Consider the following 12,298-nt stretch of genomic DNA (forward strand, 5'->3'; position numbering starts at 1 on the left):
GCCCTTTAGGGAAGGAAATCTGCTATCCTTACTTGGTCTGGCCTACATGTGACTCCAGAGCCACAGCAATGTGGTTGATTCTCAACTGCCCTCCAAGGGCAACTAGGGATGGGCAATAAACGTTGGCCCAGCCAGCGACACCCACACCCATTAATGAATAGAATAAAAACAAGTGGCAAGTACAAAGTTAGTGTGAAAATGTGTCACACTCTGGCACCTGTTTAGGTGCACTGAGGGAGAATTCAGCACGGCCAATCAACCTAACCTGCACATCTTTGAAGTGTGGGAGGAAACCGGAGCACCCGGAGGAAACCCACGCAGACACGGGGAGAACGTGCAGACTCCACACAGACAGTGACCCAAGCCAGGAATCGAACCCGGGTCCCTGGTGCTGTGAGGCACCACTTGAAACAACTGTCCATTCGCTAGAGCATCCACCGACCATCACCCTTTGTTTCCTGTTACTAAGCATCCAGCTTTGAACATTTATACACCCAGGTTCTGTGCCCCATATTAACTCTGCCTCCCTCACATACTCCATCTCTCCCTTCCACCCTCCCTCACTCCCAAAAACACTGATGAGGCCACAAGTGGAACATTGTGCGCAGTTCTGGTCACCATATTATTACAGGAAGGATGTAACAAAAGCAGAAAATACTGGAAAATCTCAGCAGATCTGACAGCATCTGTGGGAAGAGAATAGAACCAACGTTTCAAGTCTGGATGACCCTTTGTCAGGTAATTGCTCTGGATAGTGTGAAGAGGTTTACAAGAATGTTGCCAGGGTTGGAAAGGTGTAGCTAGCTACGAGGAGAGATTGGATAGGCTGGGGTTACTTTCCTTGGAACAAAGAAGGCTGAGTTGATTGAGGTGTACAAAACGATGACGGGAAGCGATAGAGTGGACAGGATAAAATGGTTTCCCTTGGTGGAGAATTCTAGAACCAGGGGACACAGATTCAAGATAAGTGGCAGTAGGTGTAGAGGGGACACGAGGAAGAACTTTTACACAGAGGGTGCTGGGTGCCTGGAATTCTCTGTCCCAGTTGGTGGTGGAGGCAGAGACCCTAAACTCTTTTCAAAGTGCTCTAAGCTACAGGGCTATTAGAAAGGGCACCTGGGTTCCCTGGGCTGGTATGGCCAAGATGGGCCAAATGGACTCCTGTGCTGTAACTTTTCTATGGTTCTATGATGTGTAAATGTTCAATGTGAGTCTGCACATCCTCCCCGTTCTGTGTGGGTTTCCTCTGGGGGCTCCAGTTTCCTCCCACAGTCTGAAAGACGTGCTGGTTAGATGCATTGGCCGTGCTAAATTCTCCCTCAGCATAACCGAACAGGCGCCGGAGTGTGGCGACTGGGGGATTTTCACAGTAACCTCATCGCAGTGTTAATATAAGCCTACTTGTAACAATAAATAAACTTAAATGCATGAAATACATGCAGTTTAGAGAAGATTTACTAGACTCATACCAGTGATGTGCGTGTCTTATGAGGCAAGGTTGGAGGTTAGGTTTGTATCCACTAGAGTTTAGGAGAGTAAGAGGTGACTCCATCAAAATCTACAATCCTGAGGGGTATTGACAGGGTGGATGTGGAGAGGATGTTTCTTCTCGTGACAGAATCCAGAACTAGGCCTCCTGTTGCAAAGCAAGGAGCCAATAATTTACGATAAAGATGAGAAGTTGTTTCTCTCAGAAGGTGGTGAGTCTCTACAACTCTTTTCCTCAAAAGTAAGCCAATGACACAAAGATTGGCCGGGTGGTTAACAGTGAGGTTGAGGGTCTTGGGTTACAAGAAGATATAGACAAGATGGTCAAATGGGCGGATAAGTGGCAGATGGAATTTAACCCTGAAAAGTGAGAGGTGATGCACTTTGGAAGGAGTAATTTGACAAGGAAGTATACCATGAAAGGTCTGACACTGGGAAGTTCCGAAGAACAAAGGGACCATGTCGTGTTTGTCCATAGGTCTCTGAAGGTGGAAAGGCAGGTTAATAGGATGGTGAAAAAGGCATATGGCACACTCGCCTTTATCAATCGGGGTATAGATTACAAAAGCAGAGAGGTCATGATGGAGTTGTATAGAACTTTGGTGAGGCCACAACTGGAGCACTGTGTGCAGTTCTGGTTGCCACATTGTAGGAAGGACATGAACGCACTGTAGGGGGTGCAGAGAAGATTCACCAGGAATGCTGCCTGGGATGGAACATTTAAGTTATGAAGAGAGGTTGGATAGGCTTGGGTTGTTTTCGTTGGAGCAGAGAAGGCTGAGGGGCAACTTGATTGAGGTGCTCAAGATTATGAGGGGCATTGAGAGGGTGGATAGGGAGCAGCTATTCCCCTTAGTCGAAGGGTCAGTTACGAGGGGACACAAGTTAAAAGTGAGGGGTGGGAGGTTTAGGGGGGATTTGAGGAAAAACTTTTTTACCCAAAGGGTGGTGAGGGTGAGGGTCTGGAATGCGCTGCCTGGGACGGTGGTGGATGAGTACTTGGCACATCATAACATTCAAGCCTATGGGCCAAGTGCAGGCAAGTGGGATTAGGTGGGCAGGACAGGGCATTTCATGCATCGGTACAGACTCGATGGGCTGAAGGGCCTCTTCTGCACTGTAAGAATCTGTGATTCTGTGAAAAGGCAGTGGAAGCAGAGTATTTGAATATTATTAAGGCAGAGTTAGATAGATTCCTGATTAACAAGGGGGTGAAAGGTTATTGGGAGGAAATGTGAGGTTTTGGTTACAGTTAGATCAGCCATGATCCTACTGAATGATGGAGCAGGCTTGAGGGGCCGAGTGGCCTACCCTTGCTCATAATTCGTATGTTTGGTATGGAAATGTACGATGGGATAACAGACTGACCTCGGCGTCAAAATATTCAACTTGAGCACCAGATAACCTGGGTGTGACTGGAAGATGTAATGATGTGTGTAAATGTTGAAGGGAGGACACAGTGAGATTTCGCTTAGTAATATATTTGAGACACTTATTCAGGAAGGTTAAAATTCAGCAGGCAGCAGCCTACAGCTCCTAGGCCATTGGTCCTCATTTCCGAACAGCAATCACTGGCAAATGCTACACATTTTAGGAAATCACCAAGTAGCTACAAGCGACTAATAAACCAGAACACTGGGGATGTAAGGGATGGCACCAAACATCCAGTGCACTGCTGTTTTCTCAGTCTGGCCCAGTTCCCCCAGCATGATCACAATTTATTACTGTCTGTTCAAGTCATTGCATAATTGGAGCAAATAAAATAATAATTTGGTGAGAGGGCTGATGAAAATTGAAGTGTAAAAAGGGACAGATTAACTACACAAAAGTATTGGCAGGCCTCCCCCCTCTCCGCAATCCAGGGTGAGTGGGGAATCTCACACAGCCTGCTGCTGTTCCCATGTTGACATTCCAGGCATCAAGGACTCATTTACTACACACTTAAGAAGCATTTACAGTGTACCGGGGTCTTTATCTTTGTATGGGCACAGAGACAGAGGAAGTGCCAGGGAAAGGATGCTACAACTCCGACCAGTGCCAGTATAGAAAACAGCAAGGGCTCCTGGCAGTTGTGATTTCTAATTCATCCACTTCCTGCAGAACTAGGAAGAGAAAAGTGTCCTCGCACTAATAAGATATTCACCACGTCTGCTTCTCTTCTCCTTTCCCTGGCCCCCATTGAATGTCTATTTCTCACACAAAGTTGAGAAGGTTTGTGTTATCTTGGTGCTGAGTGACATGTCCACGTGCAGCCTATGTTACAATAATCAAAAGCTGCTACTTACCAACAGTGATATCTCCCCGTCCACACTAAAAATATATATTTTAAATGCCCTCCCCCCTGTAAAAGAAATCCTAAATGAAGCTCTGCTAGAGCTTGAGTCACACATTGTGGTTTTACAGATAATATCAGTATAAAGCCCAAGATTCCTAATTACACATGGAAAGCTTTGCCAGGATCGAGGCTGGGTTCAGACCCAGATCCTGCGCTGTTTGAAGAGTCACTTTGATCCTCTTGCTTATGATCTGAAATTTCCTCTCCCTCGACGTGGGCACCAGTTGAACCATCCTCACTCTGTCCGAGGGAATCAGCCATGGAACCAAATGAGTGTGCAGCAGAGGATGAAGAGGCTCTGAGAAGTGGTGTGCGTTCCGACTGTTCCTCCTCACCTTCTGGGTGATTCTCTGAATCAGATCCTGACTCGGAATCGCTGGCTGAACGGAGAACGCGTTGTTTGCAAACTGGGCAGGTTTTTTTAGTCTGTGTTAGCCAGGTGTCCACGCATTTACAGTGGTACGCTGTGATTGGGAGGAGGACAAGAAAAGAACACAATTAAAAGGACAGAATCTCCGACTACATCCCAAGACAAAGAGGTTTGTATTTATATGGTGTATTATCAGTGCATTGGACTACTTGACGTCTGTAGTGCAGTCACTGTTACATAGGCAAACTTCTTTCAATTTGTAGAATCTTAGAATGATTACATACATGAGGCTATTCAACCCGTCATGTTTATACTGGCTCTCTGTAAGCACAACACATCTGGGCCCGCTCTTCCACTTGCCCCCCGCCCCCAGAGCTCTGCAATTTCTTCCCTTCAGATGTTTATCCGATTCCATTGTAAAAGCCACGATTGGATCTGCTCCCATCTCTCTCAGGCAGGAAATTGTAATCAACTTTGACAAAGGGTCATCTGGACTCGAAACGTCAGCTCTTTTCTCTCCTTACAGATGCTGCCAGACCTGCTGAGATTTTCCTGCATTTTCTCTTTTGGTTTCAGATTCCAGCATCCGCAGTAATTTGCTTTTATCCCTGAATCCTAGAACCATTCTTGTGATTTCTTTCTGAATCCTTTCCAGTGCCTTCACACCCTTCCTAAAGGGTAATGACCCAAAGTGAACAGTGCTCTAATTGAGGCTAAATGTAGGATAGGATAATTGGCAGAAGAACCTCTTTCTCCCCAACAATGCAAGGCTGTGATTAAAAACAGAATACTGCAGATGCTGGAAATCTGAAATAGAAACAGAAGATGTTGGATAAACTCAGCAGGTCTGGCAGCATCTGTGGAGGGAAACACAGTGAACGTTTCAGATCTGAACGATCCTACTACAGAACTCCAAAATGTTAACTCGCTTTTTAACTACCCAAAACTTGAAATTTGCTCACAAATTTGGGGAAGTTGTTCCAATGCTTTCATATACTTTCATATACAAAAAAACCCCTCATCTCAACCCTTTGTCTGTAATACAAACTATCCTTTCCTCTCTCCATTTTAAATCAGTATGGACTAGTCAGTTCCACTCAGAGATTTCTACTCGCAAGAGTCTGGTTGGCTCTTAACTGCTCTTGGAAATGGCCTGGCAAGTCATTCACTTGTGTCAGACTGCTGCAGAAAAGATTAGAAAGAAGCAAATTGGAAAGATCACCTAGGCACCAGAAATGACAAAATGCATGCCCTGCCCAGTCAATCCTGTGTAGTTCTCCTCACCGGCGTCTGGGAACTTGTGCCAAAATTGGGATAGCTGTCCCACAGACTGGTTAAGCAATAACCTGACAGTCGTACTCACAGAATCCTACCTTACGGTCAATGTTCCAGACTTACCCCCATCACCATCCTTAGTATGTGCTGTCCTGCAAGAGGGACAGACACAACAGGGATGGCAGCGCAGCATGATCATGAGCAAATTAGCCTGGGAGACCCCAACTTGGACTTTAGACCCCATGAATTGTCATACTGTCACAGGGAAACCTTTTGGTCATTACCAGCACCTGTCCCCTAGAACCTAGACTTGCAGTACCATAAACCTACACAAGTAATAGAATTGGCTTACCGTGTGAGCAGGGCAATATCCTCAGTTTGTCACCCTCCTCGTACTCATCCAGACAGATTGCACAGACTTCATATTCATCTCCTGCATTACAACAAAACACAACTACATAAGTAAGAAAGAAAGCAATGGACGCAATATGCCTCAAATCCATTCCCCATCTCTCAATTTCTCTCTCTAAATGTAGTGCTATGTTATTCTGGTAACTTACATCACAACTATTCCAAAGAACAGTTCCTATCAAGTCAATCAAGAACTGCTCCAAAGATGTGTAGGTTCGGGGGATTGGCCATGCCAAATTGCCCCTTACTGTCCCAAGATGTGTAGGTTAGGGGGATTAGCTGTATAAATACATGGGGTTACAGGGATAGGGTCTGGGACAAGATACTCTGTCAGAGATTTGGTGCAACCTTGATGAGCCAAATGGCCTCCTTCACTCTGTAGGGATTCTATGTTCCATTTTTGGGAAAGAAAGACTTGGATTTCTATGGTGCGTTTTGTGAGATCAGGGTATGTCAAAGTCTTTTACAGTCAGTGAAGTACTTTTGAAGTTTAGTCACTGCTGTAATGTTGGAAAAGCATCTCCAGTTGACATCAATATTTGCTAAGGGGAGGAGCCTCCCTGCCCAGTAGTTACCATGCTAAGGTTGGCACCTTTAAAGTACTATACTTCTTTTAACAATAGTGAATAAATTAAACAAAAAATGATGGGTGACAGCCCCTGGTGTGGTGCTGCTGTAAAAATAAAACATCAAAAGGAAACTTTACTCATTAAATTAAAATGTTATTCCTGGGTGTGGTGATGTAGCCCGACCCCAGCGGAGCCCCACTAGTCGTGGAAGGCCTGAATCGCACTGGCTGGCACTGCATGCTCCCTCTCCAAGGACACCCGCCAATGAGTGTAGCTATGATAAAGGGGCAGTAAGGTCAGACACTCCCTCCACCACCTGCCTCCTGGACCTATTAAAGGGCAACTTTTCTAAGCCCGGGAGCAGGCATTCCTCTCTCTGCCACACTTGGTGTTTAACTTAATATAGGTGTGCAGACATACTAAAAAAATTAAAGGGGCCATGACTTAGACAAATTGTCCATGCGCTCCAAAAATAAATTAGAGGGCAAGTTAGTTCACATTCCTTATTAATTTTCTCATTTTTCAAATTGTGTCCAATGACATTTTAGCCCTTCATTACAGATTTACTACAGATTCTTCTATCAACGTTGGAAATTCCCTTTACAACATTTGGAGAATTTGGTAATTTTCAGCGCTTCATTTTTCAATCTACCCTGGAGTATGGATAGTCCGTCTTTGTTCTCATGCCTCAGGAGCAGACCTGCTCAGAGACACATATCCATGTTGGGCAACTTATCACAGGATTCTCCCTACTCAAGGTTCACGTCATACTCATTGTAACAATGCATCCTCTTCTCAAACCAATTCCTCAATTGATTTTCCTTAATGAAAGGTTGTACTGGCTAAAAGTTTCAAGTGAAACTTATACTCTCAAAGCTTTTGAAAGTAAACCATCCCACCTCACCTTTCTTGACCTGTCTGCAGCTCCTGGCAAGGGTAAAAGGCATCCTCCTACAACAACTCTTCACTGTTCTTCAGCCAGGGAGAATTGCATTTTGCCTGGTCTCATTCTGACCTATCAAATCATTGCCCATATGTTTGTGTCATCAGAAAGGTGGCTTGTTTCTGAAGCTGTAACCATACCTGAACCCCCCACCTCCTCATCTTTTGCTGAAACTGTCATTCATCGCCGTTTATACCTTGACTATTCCAATGTACTCCTGGCTGGCCTTTCACATTCTATCCTCGCCAAACCTGTGGTCATCCAAAACAGGCTTGCAATGGCATCATTGCGCACTCCTGTACTTACCTCTGGTGTCTCCCATCCAGCTATCCTTCACCCACCTCCTATTTCTTATCTACATGCTGTTGCTTGGTGGCATCACCAGAAAGCACAGTGTTATGGTCACAGAAGACACGCAGCTTTACCACCACTTCTCTTCACCCCTTTATTGCCTGATAAATTACCAGACTACTTATCTGAAACCTAGTACTGGATGAGCACTAATTTCCTTCAATTGGGAAGACCGAAGCCATTGTCTCTGGTCCCCACTCCAGACTGTACTCCTAAACCAGATTCTTCACAACATTGGTGTCACACTTGACCCAAAGATGATCTCCCAACCATGGCTGGAATTTCACACCAGCGGGATTCTCTGGTCCCGTTGCAGTAGTTGAGAAGCATGCTTGCCCATTACCACGGCTGATTGCCAAATTCTCCATCCTTGCTTGCAGTGGAGGCGGGATGCGAATGGCCGGAAAATTCTGGCCTATATGTTTGCGGCATCACTAAGGTGGCTTGTTTCTGAAGCTGTAACCATACCTGAACCCCCCACCTCCTCATCTTTTGCTGAAATTGTCATTCATCGCCGTTTATACCTTGACTATTGCAATGTACTCCTGGCTGGCCTTTCACATTCTATCCTCGCCAAACCCGTGGTCATCCAAAACACGACTGCCCCACTCTTATTCACACCGAGTCCCAATTGTGCAGATTCATTTGTGCTTGAGGTAAGTATAAATATCGCTAATGGGATAAATGGGAATATACTCAAACTGTGTGAAATCAAAACAAGGACACTCGGCGAGTCAGGCTGAATCTGTGTAGAGAGACACAGTTACATCACAGATCTGAAATTAACTCCGTTTCTCTCTCCATAAATGCTGCTTCTCTTGCTGAAACTGTAGTGCAGGGTTACGAGAGGTTTGTAATGCGTATCTCTGGGCGGATCCGCTGTGTCTACGTTTGGTGGTGAGTGGGGAAGTCGGATAATTCCCAGTGGGTGGTGGGATGGATGAACACATACAATCTGGGGCAGCACGGGGGCACAGTGGGTTAGCACTGCTGCCTCACAGCGCCAGGGACAAGGGTTTGATTCCCGGTTTGGGTCACTGTCTGTGTGGAGTTTGCACGTTCTCCCCGTGTCTGCGTGGGTTTCCTCCGGGTGCTCCAGTTTCCTCCCACAGTCCGAAAGACGTGCTGGTTAGGGTGCATTGGCTATGCTAAATTCTCCCTGAACAGGTGTCGGACTGTGGCGACTAGGGGATTTTCACAGTAACTTCATTGCAGTGTTAATGTAAGCCTTACTTGTGACACTAATAAATAAACTTTACTTTAATCTTCTGCTGTTCACCTCATTAATTTTGCATCCATGTGGAGCACGCCGTATCCCGTGATGGGGTGTCCAGGAAGTCACCAGCCCCACCATTACCTCATGGGGTGGAAAGGTCAGGGGTCGGATTTAAAGGGCGCCTGGCCAGTTATCACTCCCTGTAGACCACGAAATCCAGGTTCCCTGTCAATCAAATAATCTGGGAGAAGAAAGCAACCTGCGGCCCCTTGGTTTAAAGAAACCTTCTTGGGAGACTCATCCATGCAGTTCAGGAAAAGTGGGAGGTACTGCTTCTGGAGGCTGGAATAAGGGGCCCTCTAATCTGACCACGGTATCCTAGGAGAAGTTTGCCAGGGTGGTTAGTGCCCACGGGGCCCAGGGAAGAACCAGCCGGCACTGCAGTAGAGGATGAATGATCTGCTACCCACTCACACATTCATGTTGGCACTGACAGTCGAAGGGTTAGACTGCACAGGGATGTCACATACAGATGAAACATCAGAAGTGAATTTTGCAGCCAAGCTAAGCTCTCCATCTCCTTTCAGTTCCAGGGCAAGAGGTTTCTTACTCACTTACTCAGGAGGTCTCAGCCGTGGTAATGGGCAAGCATGCTTCTCAACTACTCATTCATTGAATGGTCTCACCACAGCCGTTCTGTTTTTCTGTAGGATAAGGCAGTCCACTACAAGTGTGAGCAGAGGGAGAAATGAGAGAAATCCATCCACTCAGCACCTCTCAGCAGTTGGCTGCTGAACTTACCGGCATGAAGCGTGACAGTGCACATGTGGGAGGCAAAAATCAGGAGTCCATTGAGGGCACATGCAGTCAGTCGCTGTACGAGCCTGACATGTCAATCAGTGTAACTCTCTTTTCTCTGCACACTTGGAATACTGTGTACAGTTCTGGTCACCCTATTATAGAAAGGATATTATTAAACTAGAAAGACTGCGGAAAAGATTTACTAGGATGCTACCTGGACTTGATGGTTTGAGTTATAAGGAGAGGCTGGATAGACTGGGACTTTTTTCTCTGGAGCGTAGGATGCTGAGGGGTGATCTTATAGAGGTCTATAAAATAATGAGGGGCACAGATCAGCCAGATAGTCAATATCTTTTCCCAAAGGTAGGGGAGTGTAAAACTAGAGGGCATAGTTTTAAGCTGAGAGGGGAGAGATACAAAAGGGTCCAGAGGAGCAATTTTTTCACACAGAGGGTAGTGAGTGTCTGGAACAAGCTGCCAGAGGTAGTAGTAGAGGCGGGTACAATTTTGTCTTTTAAAAAGCGTTTAGACAGTTACATTGGTAAGATGGGTATAGAGGGATATGGGCCAAATGTGGGCAATTGGGACTAGCTCAGTGGTTTAAAAAAAAGGGGTGGCATGGACAAGTTGGGCCGAAGGGCCTTTTCCCATGCTGTAAACCTCCATGACTCTATTGCAGCACCAGGTTAAAGTCCAACAGGTTTATTTGGAATCACGAGCTTTCGGAGCGTTGCTCCATCTCCATCTGAGATTTACCTGATGAAGGAGCAGCGCTCCGAAAGCTCATGATTCCAAATAAACCTGCTGGACTTTAACCTGGTGTTGTGGTACTTCTTACTGTGCCCATCCCAGTCCAAAGCCGGCATCTCCACATCTTCTCCATTCCAGCAGCAAGAAGGAATCCTGAAGGACATGCCATAGGCACAGCCCCCATGTCGCCTCTGAGAAGGAAGTCTCAGCATCCTCTGAGGATGCACAGTCACATCTTTCAACTGCTCCCTCCACCAGTGCAGATACACCCACCTTGGTGGGTCCTAGTTGGAGAACGTGTCACAATCTGGTGAGCACATCACAGACATGGGTGCACAGCTGGCAGACTTAGTGACAGCCGAGGCCTCTGACACTTGGCAGACTGCTGGAGATCCTGTCTTAGTGGAGCTTGAATCTGATGTCAAGTCTCGGGGGCTGGTCCTCAGAGACTCGTTGGCGATGCAGAAACTGGCAGAGTTGCCTGAGACTGTCCGCCGACTGGACTGAAGGCAGATGAATTCCACCCACGTTCTATTTGCTGGCATAGCTCTGGCATGTGAAGGCTGGGCTGTCTCCAGGAAAGGGTAGCCCATCTTGGAGACCCAGGTCCAGTTGAATGGCTGCCAGGTGTGGGCTCAGACTTGCACATCATGTTTTAGCCATGGGTTCAGTGTAGCAGAGGCAGGTTGAGAGGGAGCTGGAGCTCCTTGACCTCCCTCCAGTTGTGCCTCTTCCTCAAGGAGTCAATGGGGTGCCATCAGACATCTAAAGAGAGGAGTGATGCCAGCCAAACACCCTGGGGACATCAACCCAGGACACTCCATGCGTGCCCTGGTGCTCCAGGTCCCCTTTGCCTGTGACCTCAGCACCTCCAACAAGTCACAGGCCTGGAGGGTGCAGCTGCAGTTGAGCAGAAGACCGCTGGCTGGCTGGGGCCCTCTGGGCCTTGGGACACCTTAAGAAGTTTAACAACACCAGATTAAAGTCCAACAGGTTTATTTGGTAGCAAAAGCCACACAAGCTTTCGGAGCCTTAAGCTCCTTCTTCAGGTGAGTGGGAATTCTGACAGAATTATGCTTAGAACGCAAGGGAATAGGGGAGATCCTAAATGAATACTTTGCATCGGTATTCACGAAGGAGAGGGACGTGCTAACCGGGAGTGTCTCGGAGGGAGGTGTTGACCCGTTAGAGAAAATCTCCAATACAAGGGAGGAAGTGTTAGGTTTTTTAGTGAACATTAAAACTGGCAAAGCCCCAGGGCCTGATGGCATCTATCCTAGACTGCTCAGGGAGACGAGAGATGAAATTGCTGGGCCTCTGACGGAAATCTTTGTCGTTTCTTTGGACACAGGTGAGGTCCCTGAGGATTGGAGGATAGCGAATGTGGTCCTGTTGTTTAAGAAGGGTAGCAGGGATAACCCGGGAAATTATAGGCTGGTGAGCTTGACGTCCGTGGTAGGGAAGTTGTTGGAGAGGATTCTTAGAGACAGGATATATGTGCATTTAGAAAGGAACAATCTCATTAGTGACAGACAGCATGGTTTTGTAAGAGGGAGGTCGTGCCTTACAAATTTGGTGGAGTTTTTTGAGGAAGTGACAAAAACGGTTGACGAAGGAAGGGCCGTGGATGTCGTCTATATGAATTTCAATAAGGCATTTGACAAAGTCCCTCCTGGCAGGTTGGTTAAGAAGATTAAGGCTCATGGGATACAAGGAGAAGTGGCTAGATGGGTGGAGAACTGGCTTGGCCATAGGAGAAAGAGGGTAGCGGTCGAAGGGTCTTTTTCCG

General features: G+C 46.7%; 1 protein-coding gene across 2 annotated transcripts in view; it reads right to left on the reverse strand.

The window, feature by feature from the left end:
* Positions 1-547: 547 nt before the first annotated feature.
* The window catches only part of LOC144481748 (E3 ubiquitin-protein ligase RNF167-like), a 132,345-nt gene continuing 120,594 nt past the window's right edge, over positions 548-12,298 (reverse strand). Inside the window, exons 9-10 of one of the 2 annotated variants that reach the window (XM_078200897.1) lie at positions 5,821-5,901; positions 548-4,287 (exon numbers count right to left, since the gene is read on the reverse strand). In XM_078200897.1, the coding sequence (XP_078057023.1) occupies positions 3,923-4,287; positions 5,821-5,901 (446 nt within the window). In that variant the 3' untranslated portion in view covers positions 548-3,922. The remainder of the gene's footprint in view (positions 4,288-5,820; positions 5,902-12,298) is intronic. The other variant, XM_078200896.1, reaches the window with a different exon arrangement.

This window comes from Mustelus asterias, chromosome 31, assembly GCF_964213995.1.
Source record: "Mustelus asterias chromosome 31, sMusAst1.hap1.1, whole genome shotgun sequence".
In the NCBI taxonomy this organism is placed as follows: domain Eukaryota; kingdom Metazoa; phylum Chordata; class Chondrichthyes; order Carcharhiniformes; family Triakidae; genus Mustelus; species Mustelus asterias.